At 51.4% G+C, this 24,607-nt stretch overlaps 1 protein-coding gene across 1 annotated transcript in view; it reads right to left on the bottom strand.

The window, feature by feature from the left end:
* Nucleotides 1-13,070: 13,070 nt before the first annotated feature.
* POLR1A (RNA polymerase I subunit A) overlaps nucleotides 13,071-24,607 on the bottom strand; it is a 75,910-nt gene continuing 64,373 nt past the window's right edge. The window contains exons 28-34 of the mRNA XM_014852806.3: nucleotides 20,033-20,159; nucleotides 18,523-18,633; nucleotides 17,586-17,891; nucleotides 16,551-16,751; nucleotides 15,186-15,303; nucleotides 14,498-14,662; nucleotides 13,071-14,141 (exon numbers count right to left, since the gene is read on the bottom strand). Of these exons, the coding sequence (XP_014708292.3) occupies nucleotides 14,041-14,141; nucleotides 14,498-14,662; nucleotides 15,186-15,303; nucleotides 16,551-16,751; nucleotides 17,586-17,891; nucleotides 18,523-18,633; nucleotides 20,033-20,159 (1,129 nt within the window). The 3' untranslated portion in view covers nucleotides 13,071-14,040. The remainder of the gene's footprint in view (nucleotides 14,142-14,497; nucleotides 14,663-15,185; nucleotides 15,304-16,550; nucleotides 16,752-17,585; nucleotides 17,892-18,522; nucleotides 18,634-20,032; nucleotides 20,160-24,607) is intronic.

The following is a 24,607-nucleotide window of genomic DNA, read 5'->3' as shown; positions in this document are numbered from 1 at the left end:
GAAGGAAGGGCAAAGGCCTCAACTGCTCTAGGGGACAGTGACAGCAAGAGCCACCAGTGATCCAGACAGACCCTAGTCCAGCCATCTGCAGAGAGTCTTTAAGACAAATGCAGCATCTCCAGCACAGAGTGAGGGAGGAGAAGGATGGACACTCTAAAAGTGATTTCCAACCATCTTTCATCATTCAGCCCTACCTCACAGCCTGCTGTGAAGCTTAAATGAGATCGTGGATATGAAATGTGCACTGAGACCGTTACTCACTTGTTGAGTCTTTCATCAAAAATGTGTTGAGGACTTAGTACGGGTCAGGCATTGTGCTGGGGCCAAGAGGGAGGGATGGCAGAGATGAACACATAAAACGGGGAAAGAAAGTCTACGGTACATGAGCCACCACAATCTCTCATTTCTAAGCCCAAGGCAGCCATCACTAATCAAACATGGCTCTCTTTATCCTGGAGCTTGGAAGGACCTCAGAATTCTTTTCAACACAGTTCTTTCTCTGGACAGTCACTCCTAATCAAGTGTTATGGACCGAATCTTTGTGTCCCCCTCCCCCCAAATTCCTATGTTAGAGCCCTAACCTCCAGTGTAGCTGTATTTGGAGATGGGCCTCTAAGGAAGCGTGAAGAGAAAAACAACTTTTGCTTTTCTGAGTTGCTTCCTAGGCATTTTCCAGTATGACAACCTGCTTACACCCAAAGTCTGGACATTTAGATAAGGACCTGAGCTTAGGATTCCCGCCAGAAGTTCCTGCTTTGCTTTGCCCGGAGCGCCTTTTAAAACAACCACTTAGAGTTAAGCCCATGAAAATGTAGAGATCTCTGCCCCAACCACCTTATAAGTCATAGGTACTTTCTCCCCTTTGTCTGTCTCCTGCTCACTCACGGCCTGGAAGAGAGGACCACCCTTCCCTGACCCCCTGGGCCCCCGACTTCTGGGATCTGTAAGTGACAAATCTTGTGACTCTGTTTCCTTTGTAATGATGTATTGAACTATGCCTTCCATCAAAACAGTCCTATTGGTTTCACTTTCCCAAAGTGAGAGCTCAGGTGCTGAGGGAGCTCCCTGCCACCCCTGTGTAGATGGTTTGTGTCTCCTCATTCAGCAAATTATAATCTGCATATTCTTCACTCAATGCATGAGCTCCAGTTTCTCAAAACAGAAAACAATTACGGTTAAACACCGTCATAAAGGTGGGGCCCTGATCCAATAGGACTAGTGTCCTTATAAGAAGAGACGCCGGAAAGTTCACTCTCTCTCTCCCTGTGTGCATACATCACATGAGCACACAGAGAGATGGTGGATGTCTACAAGCCAAGAAAAGAAGCCTCAGAATGAAACTACCTTGCAGGCACCTTGATCTTGAACTTTCAGCCTCCATAACCGTGAGAAATAAGTTTTTGTTGTTTAAACTATCTAGTCTGTGGGATTCTGTTACAGCAGCCCAAGAAGACTAAGACATTGAGTGAACATGAAGGATGAAGCTTGGCATCCCTGGGGAAGAGGCATGGAGGTATTGACAGAGGCAGCTTGTATCAGAAACAGGGAGCAGGCTGGTGTGTCCAGGGCCCATGGTATTTAGAGAGGGGAGTGGACAGAAATGAGACTGGACAGCAAGGGAGCCACTATATCACCCAGGGATGTGTAGGCCCTGCCAGGGCCTTGGGACTTACACTGAAAGCATTGGGGAATGACCTTCAGATCTGCATTTAGAAAGATCAATCTGACAGCTCCATGCAGGCTTGAGGGGGAGCAGGCAGGATAGGGAGGTGGGAGATTGGTGGGTGGCTCTCACGTAGATTGATGCTGGGGAGAATTTCGGCCTAGTGACCAATAGGCTGCAGATGAAGAGGAGGAGATGAGGTGACTCCCTGGCTTCTGGCCTGGACAATGGGTTGGATAGATGGCCCTCCCTTTGCCAGGAATGGGATCTCCTGTAGGTCAACTTCTCAGCTGGACAGGCCCCAGGTTCCAAGCAGAGCAGAAGCCTCTGAACCTGACTGAGTCACAGTCTGTGAGACTGCGGAGAATCTGCTTCAGTAGGTCAGGAGAGGGGCCTGAGAATGTGCATCTCTAACAAGTAGCCAGAGGATGCTGAGGCTGTGGAAAGAAAATCACACTTCGAGTGGCCCTGAGCTGGGTTACACCGAGGAAATAGGCAACACCCAAGGGCTGTTTCTTACTCATGAGACAAGTCCTCTGTGAGTTGCTGGGACTTTGCTCCCAGGAGCCAGGTGGCCAGAGCAGCTACCACCTGGAGCAGTGCCAGTGACCAGGCCAGTGGGAAAGAAGTCATGCCAAAACACCACGGGCTCTTATAGGCATTCAAGTCAAATGGCCATGCCTGCCATCAGGCAGGGCCCAGCCGCCAGCGTTGGTGAACCATCCTGCAGGCTCCACGGAAGAGGCGGGATTTGAGCTGGCTGGGTTTTGAAGGATGAACAGGAGCCCACCTTGTAGAGAAGAGGGGAGAACATTGCAGGCTGAGGGAACACCATAAATAACCACCATTGACTGAGCACCCATTATGTGCCAGAAGCTGTCAGATGGCTTCCTACTTGGCCCTCACAACAACCCCAAGATATTATTAGTCCATTTTATAAAAGAGGAGACTGAGGGTCTGAGATCAGTCGAGCCACTTGCTGAAGGTCACAGGACCAGAAAATGGGAACACAGGAAATCAAACCCAGTGTCCAGGGCTTTCTCTCCCATACCACAGGGGTGTTGTGGAAGTTATGTGGCTGCGCAGGAGGTTTGCAGCATGGTCTGGATGCTGCTGTTTCCCTGGAAATGGTCCCAACATCCAGAGGATATTTTTAGGTGGGGGAATCATTAATGGATTGCAATTTTTATTGTGATAAAAAATACATAACATAAAACTTACTATTTTAACCGTTTTTTATCCATTCATCCATTAATAGATATTTGGGTTGTTCCCACCTTTTGATCATTGCGAATAATGCTGCTATGAACATGGGTGTGCAAATATCTCTTCGGGTCCCTTTGGATTCTTTCGTGTATGTACCCAGAAGAGGAATTTTTAACATAAGGACTTTATACAGGTCAGAGGCACTGGTGGGCTTTGTTTGGGCCCAGGGGAAAATGCTGCACACCAGCACTGTAGGAGGACGCCAAGCCCCATCTGGCGCCCCCAGCCTCCTCACTGCACCCCCACAGGATGTCCTGGCTAGTTGTCTCTCACCTGTGGGAGCCCCACGCCACCACCCAGGTGCAGAAAGGCTCTCTGCTGCCACAACTAGAAGGAGCCACAACTAAAATATACAACTATGTGCTGGGGGGATTTGGGGAGAAAAAGCAATTAAAAAAGAAAAAGAAAGAAAGGCTCTCTGCCTTGTTATTTAACTGTTTCACAGGCGCAGATCTTGCCCCCAAGGAGTTGGAAAGATCTGGAGGGAGAGTAGCTGTTAAATCCTCTGAGCCCCCCTTTCCTCATCTATAAAACTGGGGTGCTGCCACTCGTCTGCCTACCTCACTGATCGTTAGGGCCTTCAAATGAATGAACGAATGAATGAATGAATGAGTGAATGTGAAGGACATGGAGATGCCACTGCCTGCTGTAGACCCACCATCCCTGGCCTGGACTGCCCTCCACACTCCCCTCTTGGTGGGTCAAACAGGGGCACTGCAGGAGCTATGGTCTGGGAAGGCTGAGGGGCCTCCGGGGCTGTTTCCACAAGAGCCACAAGAGCCATGGGGCTGAAATAACTAAAAAGAGGACAGCAGAGGTAAGAACGCTTCCTGATAACAGTTCCAGGGCCGTGGTTCTCAAACTAGAGCATGGCTGAGAATCCCACAGAGGGTTTGGTAAGACACCAAGAACAGGCCCACCCTAGAGTTTGTGATTCAGGGTGTCTAGAGAGGGCCCTAGAATTTGCATTTCTCCAAGTTCTTTGGTGATGCTGATGCTGCTGATCTGGCGACCAACCTTTGAGAACCATTGCTCTCGAAAATGGGGGAGAAACAGTTGCCCATTTTGAGGACCATGGACACATGCTTTCCCACTGTCCCTCCCTTGCCTCCCCTTTTCTCTCCCTTTCTTGCTTCTTCCTTTCTTTCTTTGTCCAAAATTTATTATTAGAGCACAGAGTATGGGCTGAGCTGGCCAGATGGTCGTTGGCTGCCAAGAACCCCGGGCCTGGGGTGTGACCGGATGCAGAGAAGTCTGAGTGAGTCAGACCGTCGGTGGAGAGAAAATACTGTGTTCCAGGAGAGGAGCTAGGGTGTCCTTCCTGGTCCTGCAAGAGCCCAGAGCACTGCGCAAAGCCAGGGTAGTCTTCTCCCTGTGGTCGGGTGGTCCCCAGGCAGCAGGATGCTGGATGAGGAGCCGGTCTGTGGGAGAGGCACCTGGTACAGTGCTGTGCCAGGCCCATAAGCCCGGCCCCAAGGCACTCACCCATGCCGGGCCCTCAGAGGCAGTGCTGGAAAGCAGGCTGAGAAGCACAGTGAGTAGGGGCAGAAGTCCTGTGGGCACTGGGAGCAGTCAGCGCTTAAACGGCCGAGTTGTTAAATTTCCCCTTTGAATGTTCCAGCATCCTCGCATCTCACCTGTGACCAAACCATGAACCCCACAGTCCACCTTCCCTTAAACTCATTCACCAGACTTCTGTGGACCCTCCCTCCCTTCTCCAACTCACCTGGGTCTCATTCCTCAGGGCCCCCTTTCTATTTTCAAAGGAGATTGCTAATGATTCTGATCAATGGAATCTAAGACTTAGCACCCTGTGTCGTCAGAACCCGATGAAAATGCCAGAAGATGCACCGCACGAAGGCACAGCTCCAAGTGGGACACCAGGCCTGGCGTCTTCACTGGGATTTGATCTGACTCCAGGGTGTTGCTCTCGCCTTCTCTAGATCAATTTCTTCAACTATGAAATGGGGCCAATAGGATGTGCACCACAGGGCTGAGGGGATTATATGAGATAATGTCACGGAAATCCTTCGTAACTGGTCCGGTCTCCTCCGCAGTGAAGGTCTGGCCCCCAGGTTCTGAGATTCCATCTGGTAACACACAGCAGGTCAGGCTCTCATGACATTTTTCTCAAACTCTCCGAAGTTTACCTCTACTTCGATCTGGGCTGTACATTGGGGTTCTCAGTTCCTCAAGGTGGCTGCTTGTCATTTATGTGTTCCAGTTTCATCTCTTGTGAACTGCCAGCTCCCCAAGAAGGCAAAGTGCAGGATTGTCCCCACCCCCTGCCCGGCAGTCCTGTCTGTACCCCCCGGATGCATATTCAGGAGAGGTGATCCTTGCCCTGGGGAGGTGTTTGGTGCCCTCACATCTACCTTCCATACGCGATGTAGACAACCTCTGATGTAAAAACCCCTTCCTCGGGGTCTGTCTGAGCAGAGTGGGCGGGCACAGTGAGGATACCGGGAGTCCAGATTCTAGAGCCAGCAGCCTGGCTTCACATCCTTGTGTCTACTTGTTGACTGTGTCTGTGGGCAATTTACTATAAAAGGAGGAGCAGAATGGCACCCCGTCCCCAGGCTGTCAGGAGGCTTTGGTGAATTGACACACTTCAGGGAGATGGCCAGCACCCGGGCTTGGTGAGCTCCAGGTGAGGGTGTGCATGCACACCTGTAACCAAACCAAGAGAAGCCATGCAGGAGCACAGGGCTCTCCGCGTTCTGCTCCTGACTTGCTGTAACTTTCTGTTGTTACCACAGTTCCTCCAGCAACATGGAGATGCTGCCGCGGGTGTAGTCATCTTGTTAGCCCATCACAACGTAGAATTTGCTTTTTCAAGCAATCTACGTAGCTCAGAAGATGCTCCAGCTGTGCTAGTCTAGGCGTGAGCACGGCCCGGCATGGCCAGAAGCTGACTCCCTTAACTGCAGTGTGGGTTCCGCATTAAATTCTTGGCCTATTATCTCATTCATTTAAATTGCGGGGGAAAGTATTTAATGCAGAGGACAAAAGGTTATCTATGTCTATAATAAATAAGAGATCTTCAAAATTGACAGTGAAGGTCAATAGAAATAAACCAATAGAAAAATGGGCCAAGGATACTAAGACAATTCTCAGAAGTGCAAATCAGAATAGTCAATAAACGTGAAAAAGATGCTCAGAATTAGTAATAGGGAATTGCAAATTAAAGTAGCAATGAGATGCCATTGCTTGCCTATTGGAGAGGCTAAAACTTAAATGATTCCAATTTGTAAAACATACAATGTTAACTGCCACCCCCACCCCCACAACCCGCCCCGCAATGTGTGTGGCGGGGTTTACCAACTTCACCACCGACATTTGGGGCCAGATAATTCTTGATTGCAGGGGGCTGTCCTGTGTGTTGTAGGATGTGTAGCAGCATCCCTGGCCTCTACCCACTAGATGACAGTAGCATCCTCCTCCAGTTGTGACAAGCAAAGATGCCTCCAGACATTGTCAAACATCCATGTGGCAAAATTGCCCCCAGCTGAGAACCACTTGGTATATAGGTAAACACTTACAGTTGTATGAGTTTATCAACACTTATTTAATTTTATTCACCATTTTACAGCTAAGAAAACTGAGGGACAGAGGGGCCAGCCCAGTGGTGTAGTGGTTAAGTTCATGTGCTCCACTTCGGTGGCCCAAGGTTCACGAGTTCAGATTCTGGGCATGGACCTACGTACCGCTCGTCAAACCACACTGTGGTGGCATGCCACGTACAAAATAGAGGAAGATGGGCACAGACGTTAGCTCAGCGACAATCTTCCTCAAGCAAAAAGCGGAAGATTGGCAACAGATGTTAGCTGAAGGCCAATCTTCCTCACGAAAAATTAAAAACAAAAAATAGAAAACTGAGGCACAGAAAGGCCAAATAACTTTCTTAGGGTCACACTGTCAGTTGAGGACCTGTGATTCCAAGAGGAGTCTGATTTCAGAGCTCAGTTTCTTGCCTGAAAAGCAGCCACACTGTTTGACCATGTTCTTGAGGTTTGACCGGTCGAACATATGTGGAACTTCAGGTTCGTGTTTCCAGGCAAGAATCATGCTTCAGGGAAGGGAAGCATTTACTATGGTCTAGATGAGGCCTGTGGGGTCTGACACTGTTGCATGTGAGGCCACAGCCCCAGGGCTGGCTTGGCCCCGAGATGACAGTGCTGGGCAGCCAGTCAAGAAAGCAGCATCCAGCAGGGCTGCCAGACCTCCTGAGGGAGGCTGACCACAACTTGCAAAGAAAGATCTAGAGGCAGCAGCACTGTGGCTGAACCACAGAGTGGCCTCTCCTGCATTCAGGGGGGAAGGTGGAGCACATGGGAGGGGTAGGAGTGGGCTCATGAGGAGGGAGAGTGATGACTGGACTCCTGATTCTTTCTCAATTTCCCTCCCTTCTGGCCTCTGAGCACCCAAGTGCTTCCTCACTTTCCTCCCCACTCTGCTCTCTCTCCAGAGCCCCCCTACAGCCAGCTGCGTGGGCCATGGTCCTACCCAGAGTGGTGGGGCTGAGGGATGTGCATGTTCACATGATGCCTAGTGGGTTCCTCAACCTTCAGCCTGGCCACAGTGAGGCTGAATTTCCTGCTGGCTTGTCTGTTTGCGGCACTAGACTATGAGTTCTATGAGAGCAGAGCCTGTGTAGTCCCTGCATCTTTGGGTACCTGGTGCAATGGGCAAGGTTGGGTGGGTGCAGGATGGGGGACAGAGGGGGAGGCAGGGCACAGTTGGGATACAGTCATGCATTAGATAACAGTGCTTTGGTCAACGATGGACCACATATATGATGGTGGTCCCATAAGATTTGTATCATAGAGCCTAGGTGTGTAGCAGGCTATACCATCTAGGTTTGCATAAATACTGTAGGTGAGGAGGAAATTTTCTGCTATCCTTCTAGGTTTTTCTGGCTGGTCTAAGAAATAAATTAACATGAGACAGATTAACAGGAGAAAAACAAAGAAACGTTTAATGACATGTATACCCAGGAGAAACCCAGGAAAACAGAGTAACCAGCCTTTGGCTGAAGCCCTCACCTTAAATACCATCCTCAGCTAAAGACAAAAGCAGATATTGGGGGTGGGGAGAGACAGGGACTTCAAAGAGAAGGACAGCAGGTCAGAGGTAGGTGAAAAGGGGCAAATATTTGTTTGGCCAGATAGAAACCGAAAAACACAGAGGGGAGCCCAATAAACAGGCTTTTCAAGGGTCCTCCCTCTCTGCCACGGAGTTCATGTGATGCTGAGGTGATAGCTCGCTTTCTGAGACAGGTTTTTTAATCTGAATTCTTCTAGGCAGTTAAGGGGGAGGTAACAAGAAGGACTTGTGGAGTACTTTGGTTCTTAAAAATAATTTGCCTGGGGCCTGGCCCTGTGGCCAAGTGATTAAGTTTCTGTACTCTGCTTTGGGGGTCCAGGATTTCGCATGGTCCAGGATTTCACAGGTTTGGATCCCGGGTGGGGACCTAACACTGCTCATCAAGCCATGATGAGGCGGCGTCCCACATAGAAGAACTAAAAGGACCTACAACTAGAATATACAACTATGCACTTGGCGGCTTTGGGGAGAAGAAGAAGGAAAAGAAAAAGGAGATTGGCAACAGATGCTAGCTCAGGACCAATCTTTAAGAAAACAACAAAAATTAGCCTAAAATAATCTTCATGTTAAAGAGACACATTTTGGAGGGGGAAATTTTCTTCCCTTTCAGTACACTCCATGATGTTCACACAATGACGAAATCGCCTAATGATGCATTTCTCAGAACACATCCCCCGACGTCAAGTGATGGGTGACTATTTTCGTTGGAACATGCCCTCCAGGCCCCTGAGCTCGAATCTCTTGGTTCCTAGACTTGCTCAAGGGCAGTCACCTGAGCAGCTCCAGCGACTCAGAGCTCAGCCAAGGTGACCTGAGGTCCTCAGCCCTGTGCCCTGCAACCAGGTTCTGGCTTTTCCCCGGCCCTTTGAGCCAACCAGAGCTGTAAGGAGTTCTGAACAGAACAGAGCTCTCCGACGACCAGTCATGGGAGGAGAGAGGTGCTGCTTAAACAATTTGAGGTACAAGCACCCTTAAATAATTAAGGCTTAACTTTTTTTTTTTTTTTTAAGATAGGCACCTGAGCTAACAACTGTTGCCAATATTTTTTTTTTCCCCTACTTTTTCTCCCCAAAGCCCCCCGGTTCATAGTTGTGTATTTTTATTGTGGGTCCTTCTAGCTGTGGCATGTGAGATGCCACCTCAGTGTGGCCTGACGAGCAGTGCCATGTCTTCGCCCAGGACCCGAACCGGCAAAACCCCGGGCCACCAAGGCGGAGCGCACGAACTTAACCACTTGGTCACGGGGCCAGCCCCTAAGGATTAACTTTTAAATGGAAACTTCTCACGGAGCTGCTTCTAAGAAATCCTTGCCCCTCCTGTGGCTGCAGGTGCTCTGCTGGCAGGAACTTCTAAGGGGAACAAGCAACCTCCCTAACATGCTGGGCTGGGAGACGGCTGCTGGACTCCTTTCTGGCTGGAAGCGTCACACCTCTTTCTTTGCTGAGGCCCCAGGTAGAGCTGATCGAGGCCTCCTTCAAACGCCACCCTGTCCTTGCAGACATCTACCGTGGCACCATGAACGCTTTATCATGCACATACAGTTCTACTTTTTGAGGGCAGGGCTCAGATCTTAAGATCTTAGCGGGGAAACCTGGTACCAGAGACTCACTCCTTGAGAAGTCATCACACTGACAGCAGGTGATGGTGACTTGGCACAGTGGAGGGGTTATTCTAAGTCAGTGCTTCTCAACCCTGCTCCATGCCAGACTCTCCGGAAGATCTTCTCACACCCAGGCCACACCTCAGGCCCAGTAAATCAGCATCTCTGGGAGGGGGGCCCTGGAATCAGCCTTTCTAAAAGCTCCTCAGGCGGTTCCCATGCACAGAGTTGAGAACCTCTGTTCTAAGTGGACTTTGGCAAAAAGCAGGGCTTGATGTTGTAGGAATTTTGAAATTTTGGCCACAGCTATTTTGGTGGCTGTGATTAAGGTAAGAGCCAGGACAGAGAAAACTGCACCAGGGTTGGGAGACCTGCAGAGGGCCCACACGTCCACCCCTGAACTGCACGATCTCCAGCACAGGCGGCGACTGCCCCACTCTCCCTCCAGTGCAGGGCCGCCCCACTCACGGCCTGCAGAGCGGAGAAGTCGCCGGTGGACAACTTATCACCTAACCAGCCTTTAAGGACCAGTCTTTCCTATTTCATGAGCATTTTCTAGACTCTACAGCTCCCAATTAAATGGTAAACTCAAAATTTTAAGATTGGCAACCAATAGAGGTACATTTCTTAAGCAGTTCCTAATTCTCGGTAGGTGCTGACCACCTAAGGGCCCCAACACCTGAAGAAAACACAACCCAAATCAAACCACAATGAGACACCACCTCACACCCATCAGGATGGCTATTATATATATATATATATATGTATACACACACACGTATAAATATATATAACAAAACAGGAAATAATTATCAGCAAGAGTGTGGAGAAATGAGAACCCTTGTGAGCTGTTGGCGGAAAAGTAAAAAAGAATAGCCGTTGTGGAAAACAGTATGGCAGTGCCCCAAAACATTAAAAACAAAATTGCCATATGATCCAACAATTCCACTTTTGGGTCTAAACCCAAAAGAGTTGGAAGCAGGAACTCAAAGAGATATTTGTACCAAAAGGTAGAAAAAAGGTAGAAGCAATCCAAGTGTCTATCAACAGATGAATGGATAAACAAAATATGATACCAACAATAGAATATTCTTCAGCCTCAAAAAGGAAAGAAATTCTGACACATGCTACAACATGAACGAACACTGAGTACCTCATGTTAAGCAAAACAAGCCAATCACAGAAGGACAATATTTATCATTCCACTTACAAGAGGCAGTAGTCAAATTCAGAGGGGGACGTTAGAATGGTGGTTGCCAGGGGCTAGTGAGGGGGAGGACTGGGGAGTTATTGTTGAATGAAAAGTTTCGATTTCGTAAGATGAAGAGTTCTGTGAGTGGATGGTGGTGATGGTTACACAACAATGTAACTACTTAATGTGCGTTCACAATGCTGAACTACACACTCAAAAATGGCTAAGACGGTAAATTTTGTTATTTTATTAGTCTGTGATGGGACCAATGAAGGAGCCTGCACTTTCACAGAAAGTGATTTATCAGAGTAATGTCCTGAGGAGCCCTGAAACGACCAGTGAGGCCTGGGAGGAAGCTTCACGTATTTTCTACATATATTTGAGGGTAGGAGACAGTAGAAAGGAATGTTCCAGACTGGAATGGGACAAGATGCTTCATCCATTCCTGTTTTCTTTCTGATTCCGACAGCAAATGTCTCCAAGCCTCACAGGAGTACCTCTGGGATTGCTGATAGTGGTTTTTTTTGGTGAGGAAGATTTACTCTGAGCTAACATCTGTGCCAGTCTTATGTGGGTTGCCACCACAGCATGGCTGACAAGTAGTGTAGGTCTGCGCCCAGGAACTGAACCCAGGCAGCCAAAACGGAGCACGCTGAACTTAACCACTATGCCACAGGGTGAGCCCCTGCTGGTAGTGTTTTTTGTTTTTTTTTTTAAAGATTTTATTTTTTTCCTTTTTCTCCCCAAAGCCCCCTGGTCCATAGTTGTATATTCTTCGTTGTGGGTCTTTCTAGTTATGGCATGTGGGACGCCGCCTCAGCGTGGCTTGACGAGCAGTGCCACGTCCGTGCCCAGGATCCGAACCAACGAAACACTGGGCTACCTGCAGCAGACTGCGCAAACTTAACCACTCGGCCACGGGGCCGGCCCCTGCTGGTAGTGTTTTTGACGTGAACCCAGAAAAGGGACATTAAAAAAAAATTAACTGTTATATAAGCAAGCAAGTAGGTAGGACGTTGTCACATGAAGGTGCAAAGCAGGGAGGACGTTTGGGAACAGCAGCTGGCTATGGCACCTCAGGTTCTGAGAGACCTCAGAGCTCCCGTGAAGTCTGTGAACCCCAGCTGAGCATCACTTTCCATTCCTCTTTGATTAAAAAATGATTACGCAGCTTGATCTATCCTCATCAGATTTGGCTTGGACCTACTTGTGGCTCTTCCCAAAAATCAAATGTGCCCTCAGAGAAAGAGCATTTACAATACTGAGAATATTCCAAAGAACGTGCCACCTTAAGTGGCAAAGGAGGCCACCTCCAGAGGCTTCCGAACCAAGAGAACCACTGAAATGAGTATGTAATCCCATAAGAGGGACAATGGGAGATTCCTGGCCTTCCAAGATGTGCAGGCTCTGAAATGTCTGCTTACAAAGCAGGTGGTTCCCAGGAGAGGAACACGTGGAAAATAAGGCTGCCCAGGAGATGCGTGGACAGATCGGGATGGCAGGGCAGGGAGCCATTACCTCACCTCCAACACAGGTCAGGGGTCTGACTTCACTGTGGGTGCTCCACACCGTCTATGTTCTGGGCTTGCTCCTTTACCTTCGTGCCCTCAGTGCCCAGGTGGGGCTGAGCCACAGAACTCAGTGCTTAGGCCAAGCCTTGGGGCCACGCAACCACATGCTCATTTGTCCACGTGGCTACTTTGTGATCTCCTCTGAGGACCCTCTCCCACAACTCTAGCTTGAGAGGAGACCATCAAGTGGTGAACTGGCTCTTTTACTCCCAGAACGCACGCCTTAGCCTGTGGTGCAGGATTCTGTCGCGAACCTTCTTCCTGTACCCCTCAGCTGTCCCTGTTCTTCTGCACCCAAGCCCTGGTGAAGCTCGTCTCTGCCAGGTTCTCCCCAGTGCAGACACAGGAGGCACAGGCTGGGTCCCACCATGTGTCTGGAGGGAGCAGTGTGGCCACTCTCCCCAGGCAAGGCCTCCCTCCCCGCCCCGAAACACAGCTCCTTCCCACTGGCTTCTGTTCTCCTGGCCAGAAGCTGGCTCTGCAAGGGGGATGCCGCAGGGGCAGACTGGGATCTGAGGGGAAGGCCATGAGGGCTGAGCTCTCCCACCACGTCCTCTGCCAAGAACAAGAAGAGGAACCTGAAATGTGACTGTGCTGAAAATCCCAGCCCTGGGCTCTCAAATCACGAATGCAGAAACCACAAACCAAAGGAAAAAACAAAAAAACCCCAAGTCTTTACAATTTTTTTCCTCCCAATAGCTGGTTCCAGTGATGTTTATTACTCAGCTTGAGTTGGAATAACATTAGACAAAAATAGAAACAGCCTCTGGCTTTACAAAGCCTTTGTACACGTCCTCTGACTTTTCTGTTCATGCCAGGGCCCCTCGCTGCTGGTCCAAGAGGCCAAGGGAGGCCAGATGACCCTGGATGGAGCAGGGCCTGCAGAGAGGGACACACGTCTCAACACTGGACCGAGAGCAGAGCCAGGCAATTCGTTCAAACAATGCAGCCTGGCTGGCGACTCGAGGTTTGAAGGTGGGAAGTGAGCTGCTGGGGCCCCGGGGAGACTGGCCCCAGACTTAGGGCTGATCTGGTCTAGGACACACAGGGACATGCCTGCCAGAAGGGCCAGGGCCCTGCCCCAGGCGCAGAAGTTGGGTGGGCAGGTCTGTGCCACCCTGTGCTTGGCCCAGAGAAAGAGCTCTGGGTGAAGACTCTTCAGGAGCTCTGTCCCCAGGGGCCGGTGCAGTGGGGCAAGCAGGCTGGGGCGGGGGGCGGCAAGCTCCGAGTTCCCGCTTGTGTGAGCCCCCAGGAATCCTGCCTGCAGTTGCTCCTGCTGCTCACAGCAACGGGAGCTCGCCTCCTACGCTGGAGGGACCAGGGATTTCATTCAGAAGCCTCCTGCAGCACAGAAGGCCCGGCCGCCTCGGAGGGACACAGGGGACTTGCTGAACCTTGTTCATCTCTGATGGGGGGAGGGGCAAACAACGCTGCCGCTTTCCAGGTGAAGCTGGTCCAGCCCAGAGGCCAGCTACTTTGTGGACCCCCAAAGATCACTGCATTGCTCTGCACTGTCACTCTGAAGTGCCGGGACTCTGTTCTCCTGGTCCTCTCATGTGAAGGGCAAGCCAGGCCTGGCCGCACCCTCACCCAGGTCCTCCGGGCTGTCCTCCAGCCTGGGCAGATGGTGCTGTGGCAGCTGCTATCTCAGGGGCTGCTTGAGCTCGAACAGGCCGGTCCCGCCCCTGACGACCTTCCCGACCACAAGGCAGGCGGAAGGGGACCTCAGCTCATCATGGGATCCTGAGAGAGACATAAGAACACTGTTAGCTGGTTGAGGGAGAAGTTGGGGGTGACATAAGGGGAGGGTGGGGGTGCTCAACACGGAGGCTGGGCAGATGAGGAACCGCAGAGGCTGATGAGATCACGTAAGGCAGCATCACTTCCACTTTGAAAGAGAAGGCAGCCCTCTTCCCTTTCCTGCAAATGCAGAGGCAGCTTCCCTGCCTGCTGCCCACCCCTCCCCAGCCGCCTCCTGCAGTGAGATTCTGAGATTTCACTCGCATGAAAGGTGTGTGGAAAGTGCCCAAGGGACAAGCCTGTTTGCCTGTAGCAGATTCAGGAGAGGGGAGGCCAGGGGCACCTGCCCACGCACTGACCCATCATGGTGGCCTGCTTCAGAAACTGGAAGCTGGTTTCAAATGTCATCTGCTGCAGAGGGGAGGAGTTCGACCGGATCCCAAAGCGATTCAGTGGCTTGTAAACACCCTCGAAGCACATGTAGTCAGCAACCAGGGAGAGGTGGCGGGGGTCGACCGCAATGCCTGTCACACGGGGGCAACATCAGGAAGGATTAAGCAGTGACAAGGGGCAGCTGGAGCAGTGTCATCTGACATAAGTCAGAGCACGGGCTCGGGTGTCAGACCTCAGGCTCCACTCCCAGCTCTGTCAACCACTCATTGGGCTACTTAACCCCTAACCCCGGCGGGGCAGCCCCTCCCTTGTCCCCGGTCAATCACTGCATGCTGCTCTCCGCTTCCACCCAACAGCACGGGAAACAGAGATTCCAGACTTCCAGGACATGAGAACCTAACAGCACTGTTTTCACTTGGGAGGATGGGGCCAGGTCATCAAACAAGGGCTTCCCAGAGGCCAGCAGACGAGAAACAAATGAGGGGGCCTTGGTGACGGGACTCACTGCACAAGACTGAAACATAAGCCCCCCTCTCCACGGTCACTCTCAGGGTCTCCTACAGGCTACCTGCTCACTGTGCCCATACGTCAGTCCCCCTGTGGCGCTGAACCAACACACAGGACCTTCTGAGTGCTGTCCACAGCTCCTCTTACCGTACACAGCAAAGACGTCCTTGATCTCCTTCTCAATTACCCGCAGTGCGGCCTCGATGCCATACGTGCTGGCCATGGCGTGGATGTCGTTGGAATAGAGGCGGCGCAAATCCAGAACCTGGGGGAGGAAGGAGGGATTGATCTGGAGGGCCTGGCCGTCTGCAGGCATGTCCCACCTGGGCTGCGCTCTCTTTGTCTGACAGTCAAGCACAGCTGATGACAAAGTGGTCGCGAGGCGGCCCAGGATCAACGAAAGGAAACAGTGTCGGCAGAGCTGCTGACAGCCTGCTGGCTGGGCCCCAGGTCTGTCTCGTCGTTACCAGAGCCAAGAAGACTTGGTGCCCGCTTGAGAGTCAACAGGAAGAAAGGTATCTTATGGTTTGTTTACTTAACAGAGAGACCTATTTCCTAGGACTGAGGCCTCGCTCGGTAGGTAAGGAAAGTTCCCTAGCAGACACACAGACACCTTTCCAGGGCCCATGGAACAGACGTGGGTCAGCCAGGCCGTCAGGCTCCAGTTCAGCTGTCCTGGGGGGTCCGTGGTGGCTCTGCACTATGGCAGGTCACCCTCACAGGAGACGGCAGACCCTGGCAGCTTGCCTGCCCTTGTTTAAACAAACCCTCTGAGCCTGACACGGAGCTCGCCCCGTCAGCGGCAGACTCTCAGGAGTTACAATCCCTTCCTGCTCTGTCCTCTGGGGAAGCATTCGGTGCAAGGCTCTGGGGCAGAAGAAGCCTTTGTGAGGGGAGACGTGTACGAGGCAGGGGGGCTTTGTCAGCTTGGTGCAGACTAGGGGAAAGTGGGCTAAAGGGGTCCCAGCTCCTAAGTGTTATGTGGGGAAAACACTTGTGCCCAGGGGCTGAGAGCATCTCAGAAGGTTCTGGGAGACTCAGTAAAGTGGGGGCGGGACCAGGAGAAACAGCTCAGAGGAAAGGACAGACGTGCTGGTGGAGTAGGTGGGACGGGAGCATGTGGGCCTCTGGGCCTGGGCCCAGACAGGGGCTGACAGGGGCTGGGCCTGGGCCACCTGTGCGCCCAGGGCCTCCTTTGCCAGATAAACTAAGCAGCTCCCAGGCCAGTGACTTAGCAAATTATTTCTTACAACTCTACTTTGGGAAGGTTTTAATTTCAAGGAAAAGAGATTGTACTTAAATTAGTTCAGGAAACTCTGGGTTAGATAAAGTTAAACAGGTTTCTGTATTACAGGCCTTAACTAGACTCACGTGCGTCATGGATCCCAAGAGGTGGCCCAGGGCACCAAACGTGGTGTGGGGACACTGGGGCAAGAAGTGCGAGTGGCTCAAGAAGGGCCAGCATGAAGCCCCTGTCCTGGGCGAGCAGACACCTGGAGAGGGGACACACACCTCAGCGTACTTGAACAGCTCCGGGAGGTTGATGCCCTCTGTGTTTAAGACAAGCTCCTTCTCATTCCTATTGTTGGTACTTTCATTCAGGAGGCACCTTGTGATGCCCTTGGTCGTGTAGACGACGGCGTCATGGGCCAAGGACACCACCAGGGAACTCATGTCGAAGTTAATCTTCATTAGAGGGAGCTTTACCGTCACCTGCAAGAGGAAGCAGAGCTGGGCCTGGGCCCGGGAGATGGCCACCCCAGCCCCACAAAGGAGCCAGTGGCCCCACGACCAGCTTCCCCAGGAGACTCCTCAAAACCCTGTGAGGAAACACTTTGGCTGGGGCAGGTGGCCTGGCTGGCTCGAGCCGGGCGGGTGGGTCTGCACATGTGAACTCTGGGGGGCTCAACCAGCCACACAGCAGCCATCTCTTGGATTGGGGTGAAAATAGAGAAGCAACATTTTCACAGGTGTTGGCGAGAACAGTGACAATCCTGTCTGCTCATCATTGCCCTTGATACCCTTTCAGTCACCACAAAGCACAATATGCGTGTCTCGTGTCTGTAATCCTGGTCAGTGATTCTTATCTACACTACCATTTGGGAACCACGGAACTGGATCAAAGGAAAGGACAAAAAAGCCAGTCTGCATGTAGACGCCCAGGCATCCAAACCTGCCAGCCTTTAAGAGATTGTGCAATCGCGAAGCTGGTGACCAGGGGTTACGTGTGTAAGGAATGGAGTATTCCACTTGCCTCTACAACCACTTTGATCTATGTTAACGTAATTGTACTGAGGTTTACAAGAGGTGATGTAGTTAAAAGTACCTGTAGGGCCTGGCAGGTCAGAACCCCCCCCACACACTGTTCTTGACAAATCAGAGAGAAGTGGCCCCCCAGGAACTGAAAGTCAAAAGTGTGGGGCGGTGACTTGGGGCAAAGGGTCCACAGCCGTCGCTAGGTTCTTTAAGGGATTGGGATTAAAAAGAGAGCAAGCTACTCTCACAGGCCCCTCCCTGCCCACCGCCCTGGCCGCACACCGCACTGACCTGACACCACAGGTTCTCCTCCGTGTCGTACTGGTAGTCCTCGATGAACGAGTGGGACTCACGCACAGCCTGCACCCGGCGCTCCACGGCCTCAGCTCCTTGGGGCTCCCGGGTGCGGGTGGGTTTCCGGGGCTGTGTCAGGGGGGCAGCAGGAGGCGAGTCCTCCTCGGGGCCTGAGCCCACCTCTTCATCCTGCTTCTGGGCCTTGCGGGGGCCCTCCCCACAGACTGGGCCTTCCTCCTGCACATCGTCATCATCGTTTTCCTCCCCCTCCTTCTCCTCCTCTTCCTCGCTCTCATAATCCACCTGGCAGGGGAGGAGCACAGGCTGTGTCACTGGGGCCCACCATCTATCTGAGCTTTGCCTGCGGAACAAGCCCCCTGCAAAGGCCTCGCCTGACTGGTCCGGCTGCTCCACTGGCCTGGGCTGCTGTCCTCCTTTCTCCCGTTGCACCTTTCCCTGGGAATGCCAGCCCCTGGGTCCCCATGCCCCTACCCCAAAGCTCAGCTTCTCACCTCAAGCTGTGTTCCCTGTGAATTCTCTCAGCCCCTCTAAACCGCCCTCTGTTTGTAGCAATCATGACAGCAGAGGACTGGTGTTGGGGAGGGGAGGGAGGTATTATATTTTCATTACAAATACAGGAGGCAGCCTGACATGGTCTCCTTGCCAAAGGCCTCTGGGTCCTCAAATCTGATTCAAATCCAGGGACAGCCAGACCCCAAGGGCAGCCCTGGGATGGGCCCTGCCCAATTCCTGTCCTGTGAACACCATCTTCTCAATGGAGAGGTGTGCTGGGCAGGCTGGTCTTGCTTCAAGGTTCCTGAAGGGTCCCAGCATGACAGAAAGCTATGGCCTTATGCACCAGGGAATGATCCCTCAGGCGTGACAGAGGAGGGATGTGACTACAGTCCCTTCACTCCTGCCAGAGTCCTCTCACCTCCTCCTCTTGCTTCTCCTTGCGTTTGGCATCAGAGGCATCAGCGTCTCCCTCCTCAGCTTCAGCATCCACAATGCGTCCCTCTTCCTCCTCATCCCCTTCCTGTTCTCCCTGTGGTTTGCAGACAAGAAGGAAGATTAGCTCCAACACCCAGTGCTTGGTGAATCCATCTATCCACCCACCTACTCTTCTACTCATTCACCCATCCTGCCACCCACCTGCCTAGCTCCCCATCCATTCACCCATCCATTCATCACACATCCACCCTACTACCTTCCAACTATCCATCTGCCTACCTTCCATCCATTCTCCATCTACCCGCCCACCAGTATCTACTCTGAGCTAGCCCTGTATTCCATGACTCCTCCTCTTTAGTCTACATCTTTACATGCACCACCTGCAAAATCTTGCATTTTTGGAAAATTTTTTTGAAAGTGCCTAGGATTTCCAAATCATTAAATGAAGATGGTACAAAATATTGTTCCAAGTATTTGTTTTAGGTGTAGAGGAAGAGAAAGGGTTGCCTTGGTGGAATATTGAGTATTTCAAAAACCAAATATTTCTATCTTTCTCCTTCTGACCTTGGCTCCTAGATTCTTATAGTCTCCTTCTGGGTAACTTAAGAATTAAGCCTAGGCAGGCTTTCAAAGACAGTTCGTGCCCATTTATGCTTCAGTCAGCCAACCGGTAGACCCCCCCAAGGCAGAAGACCTAGCAGCCTCTCTGATCTAGGCGAGTCCCTCATTTTAGGGAAGAGGAAACAGGCCCAGAGAGGAGGTGACATAGCTGAGATCACTGAGCTGGGTAGGGGCTGCACGTACCCGTCTTCGCTGCAACCTCCACCCAAGCAGGCTCAGCATGTCGGCCTGTTACTGTACAGCCCTACACACTGCTGGCTCAGACGACACTCAGGGACCTGCCCCCACAGTGCCCCTGGGTCTCTTGGCAGTTGAGGTACTATCATTCCTAGACTATTTTGCCTACAATGGTTTTTCCCTGACTCTTTCCTTTTTTGTCACTGCAGGCCAACTTCTCTGCTTCAAATGCCTCTGGTCCCTGCCAGTAACCCGTGGGCCTCAGTTCACCTGGCCTAGGTAAGTCAAAGGCAGAGTAAAATGAAAACACAAAAAGAACTTTCAAAAGCCCAGCAGGTACCATTTCTTTGAGTCTATCCTCAGGACAAAAAGTCTCTTTCAGAGAGGTCCCTGAGAGCAGGCAGATGGATGATCTGAGGCCCGCACCCAGGGCCAACCAGACCATGCTCTCTGGTAGCCTCCCCTGCACGGCCCACCACACCCAAGAGGTAAACACTGTTCCTCGGCTCTCTCAACAGCAGATAAATGCTGAGGCTAGTGGAGAGATGGCCACATCAGGAAGGGGGTGGAGCAGCGCTGGGAACAGTCGCAGCCTTCCCAGGAAAGAAGACTAAGCAAGCTGCAACCCTACGCACCTCCCTGCCCTGGGACCCTCTCTGTGCCAGGCCCAAGGGGCCCCTGGGGGACTCACTCACCCGAATCCTCTCTGACTCCCCAGCGTTGTCTAGATCCCGCTGAGTAGCTCTGCGAGTGTTGACGCTTCTGAAAGCTGATGCTTTATTATTCTTCTTTCTGATGGCTTCCATCAGAATTTTAAAGAATCTGAAGTGAGAAGAAAGCCGTGCAGCCCTGTTCAGTACCAGCATCTCCATTCTCCCCTCACTGTGGGGGCAGAAGTTCTGTCCAAAGATCTCACGCCCACCTAAGGTGATGCTGGGGACTACCCATGAGACGGAGACCCAGCCTCTCCTATCAGCTCGCTTGCTTTCCCTCTTGCTGTTTCTGAACAACACCTGGCAGGTCAGAAAGAACACGGCTCCGGAGCCCACCAGGCCTGGCGTGAACAAGTGCTCTGCCACTCCTAGGGTGCGTGGCTCTGAGCACAACAGTCTCCTGAGCTTTAGCTCCCTTGTCTGTAAAATGTGGGTGTTAATATGTACCATGCAATCTCATTGTAAGGATTAGAAACAACCCTGCGTCTGACACCTGTCACAGGCCTGGCAGAGTGGGTGCCCAGTAAAGGACAGTTGTTGGTGGTGGGTGGCTGTCGTCTAACAAGAATGGCAGAATCTACAGTGGGAGCGGGGAGTCCGCGCCAGGACTAGGACTTTCCCCTGCCCACCGTCCGCCACATCTCCAGAAAATAGCATTGCTTGGGCCTGACAAGTCCTGTCTCCTGCGCCCAAGAATTTGATGAAAGAACTAAGATGCGGAAGAGTTCATCAGAATTTCAAAGGCAGTGATCTTACTTTGTGGCACTAAATCACGTCAACAGGTTAGAATCAGACCAATTTAAAAGAACCAACCTGAAGCAGAGCCTAGGGGGTCCTTCCTGGCCCCGCTCCTTCCTCCTGAGTTATCCATTTTTACGTTCCCTTAGGGCCTCACCCCAAACCCTTGCCCCCTGCTCCCTTTTTCATATACAGCAGCCCCCCTTATCTGCAGTTTCAGTTACCCACAGTCAACCTCGGTCTAAAAATATTAGATGGAAAATTCCAGAAATGAACAATTCATAACATTTAAATTGCATGCTGTTCTGAGAAGCATGATGAAATCTTGCACCTACCCACTCCGTCCTCCCAAGTATGTGCGTCATCCCTTTGCCCAGCATGGCTACGCTGTATGTGCTACCCACCCATCAGTCACCTAGTAGCCGTCTCAGTTATCAGATCGACTGTTACGGTATGGCAGTGCTTGTGTTCAAGAAACCCTTATTTTACTTAATAATTGGCCCCAAAGTGCAAGAGTAGTGATGTTGGCAATTCAGATACACCAAAGAGAAGCCGTAAAGTGCTTCCTTTAGTGAACAAGGTGAAAGTTCGCAACTTAATAAGCAAAGAAAAAAATCATGGGCTGAGGTTGCTAAGATCTACAGTAACTCTCATTACAATATATTGTTATAACTGTTCTAATTACTAGTTATTGTTGTTAATCTCTTACTGTGGCTAATTTATAAATTAAACTTCATCACAGGCATGCGCGTATGGGAAAAAACATAGTGGATACAGGGTTTGGTACCATCCGCGGTTTCAGGCATCCACTGGGGGTTTTGGAATGTATCCCCCCAAAGAAGGGGGAACTGCTTTTAATCATATAAAGTGTCAGGTTCCCTAATCATCCAGCCAGCTGTCCTGTATTCTCTGAGTGTCTCCGATGTGCCTGTCATGTCCCTGAGGGCAATGCAAGGATGAAAAGACAGGAGCTGAGAGCCTTGCCTGGAGAAGCAGGCAGGTCGAATGTTTACGATTTGGTTTATTAAACACAAAAGACTGCCACTATCTCTGAAAGAACAGGCTCAGGTTCAAGTCCCTGTGCTGCTGGAGGAGGGCCCTGATCTCACCTGTACAGTGGGGACCACTCCCACCACACCCCGAACCCACTGTGCTAAGTGGAGGAGATGAAATGAGGTGGAACAGGGGTGTGGACAGGACCGCCTGCTGCCCGCACCCAGGAGCTGCTCATTACCTCCCTCTGCTGGGGTGCTGCTGCTTGAATCATCCTGCTCCCCTGGCCTGTCACTCATCGGAGGCTCCTCCCCCCAGTATTTCAAGCCCTCACAATAGGCCTCAACCCCAACTCCCCATCTGCTCCCACACACCCCTGTGCATCTTTCAGGCTCGTTTGAGCCATTTGCTCTGCCAGAAATTTCCCCAGCCCCTTATCCACCTGCTGGAGCTGCACCCACCCCCAAAGGCAGGGTGAGGACAGCTGTAACTCCCCCGAGAGACCTTCCCTAATGGCCCCAGTTAGGAATCCTTCCTACCTTGCCTGCCTCTTTTGGTGAAGAGGACTGGTGGAGAACATGGGAGAAGGCGAGAAAGCAGAATAAACTTGGGACCAGTAGTGGTAGACATGTTACCAGTGTGCCAAGTTCTCCTGGGGGTGCCAACAGTTTGCCCTTCTGTGATTTTGCCAAGAACAAGGGAACTGCAGGCCCACGGTGACTGCTCTGTGAGGGCTGTGCTGTTAGAATGTGGCAACTGACAGTGAACAGGAGGGGGAGGCTGCAGAGAAACCTCCCATCCCACATAAATAATTACCAACAGAGAACATGACCCTTGGCTGTTTCTGAAAGTGCCTGGCAATAGCTCCACCACCTGCTGTTTGCAAAGTTAGACTCACAGAAGCTGTGTTTGCAGACTGCCAACTCGGTCACTTCATGGCTGGGGACCAGAGGCCAGAACTTACACCCCAACTCCTAGCTCAGTGCTCTCTCCACTTCATCACCCCCAGCCCACCTTCCAGATGATTTACACAAATATCCAAGTGACAGGTGCCAGTACAGATATTTAGGGGACCTTCAGTGTGATGTCTCCAGCTGGGGAAGTGCCCATGTCTCTATTTTCCTTTGTGTCATATCTACGTCAAAACAGTCTCATGATTCCACAGGTGGGAGAGAAGAAGGAAAGAAAGGGAGGGAAGAGGGTAAGAGAGAGAAGAGGGGGTGGGAGAGCAAGGAGGGAGGGAGGAAGGGAAGGGAGAAAGGAAGGAGAACAAGCTTCCTGGGGGAAGGGGGGACTCTTTGGAAAGCACACTCACATTTCCTTGTGGTCTGTAAGAGGCCTTCGTGTGGCTGCTTGGCTGCCCAGGCCTGACAAAGGCAGTCCAAGCCACACTCAGCTCACAAACTGCTCCTGCTCTCATCTTTGGCCCATTCTGCTGAGGTCACACAGTGGCTCCACCAAGAGCGACTGCACATGGCCTTGTTTATCAGAGCTTTTCAAGTGCACAAGCAAAATACAAACTAGGAGTTGATAAAGTACTTCACCGCTGGGAAGAAACCAGGGTTGTCCCTCATCAAGAATAAACTTTTAAAAAGTGATAGATTTTCAATTCCTCAGATAATGTAAGCAACCAGAACTCGAAGCACAGCCTGGCCCATGCCCTATGCTGACCTACTTGCAGGCAGGCCTAGGCCTCAGGTGAATGGAAATGGGGCAGACCCTCCAACTCCACTTGCTTGTGATAATGCTCAAGGGGCCACGTGATCCTAATTCCCATTTCTGGGAGAAGAGCTGCCTGGCCAGCACAAACATGTGGTGCACTTGGGAGTTATGTTCCTCCCAGTTAATTAATGAGCTGGCAGGCTGATGCACAGATGGGTCTCCTGTGACATGGCCCAGCACCACGAGAGCACTGGGCTGCCTGACAAAAGGAACCTTCTCCACCCAGGTGGACAGTGATGCAGGTATTCCTAAGGCCTGGCCAGCGACAGCTTCACCCGGGGCTCAGGTAAACCGGGGCAGAGTTGGCCAGGCCAGTGACCCCTGTCCAAAGGGCTGAGTTCACATCCAAGCTCATCTACCATGATACCCACCATCCTAAACACCTGCTTAGAGAGGCAGCCTGAAGCCAATTCACATCTCCAGGTGAGAGGCAAGAAGAGGGCCAATGGCGGAATAGTCACTTTCTCTTGGCCACGCTGTCTCCAGGACTTGACTACAAGTGAGCATCACTCAGTCAATGTTTGTGGGATGAGTGAATGCAGTGGACTTTCTGCCTCTACCCTGCCATCAGCTATTTCTGAGCAGCTCTGGGAGGACCTGAGAGCTGGTCTAAACTAGAGGCAGTGGTCAGTGGTCTGTGGCTGACAGATGCAATCTATTTGGGCCTTACCAGGCTTTTAAAAACATACAAATTAGTTGATGTTTAAAAATTAGGAGACTTCTTATAAAAACAAAAATAAGCAACCAAACAACCAAAAGACAGGGAAAAAAAGGGTGGAAGGGCTTTCTCTTGTTTTTTTTTTTTTGAATCAGAAGATCTGGACCCCCGGCCCAAATTTCCGGCCCCCTGAGGCAGCTTCTGCACTCTCCAGACTGACGGGAGCCTCCCAACCTGCATCACTGGCCACTATTACCTGCCAGGCCCACGGCCATTTGAGTTTGCAATCAACAATCTAGGGTCTGCTGATGAGTCAAAAGTGTTTCACGAGCTCTTCCTGGCTTGCCCCAGCCCCAGTATGCCCACCCTCCTACTCCTGTGCACTCAGCATTGTGGCCTGTGCTTTTCAAACATCCAACAGTAACTTGAACTTGAGACAAAAAGGA

The sequence above is a fragment of the Equus asinus genome, chromosome 6, assembly GCF_041296235.1.
Source record: "Equus asinus isolate D_3611 breed Donkey chromosome 6, EquAss-T2T_v2, whole genome shotgun sequence".
Classification (NCBI taxonomy): Eukaryota; Metazoa; Chordata; class Mammalia; order Perissodactyla; family Equidae; genus Equus; species Equus asinus.
The sequence above is the reverse complement of the archived record's forward strand: the minus strand, read 5'-3'. Positions and strand labels throughout refer to the sequence as shown.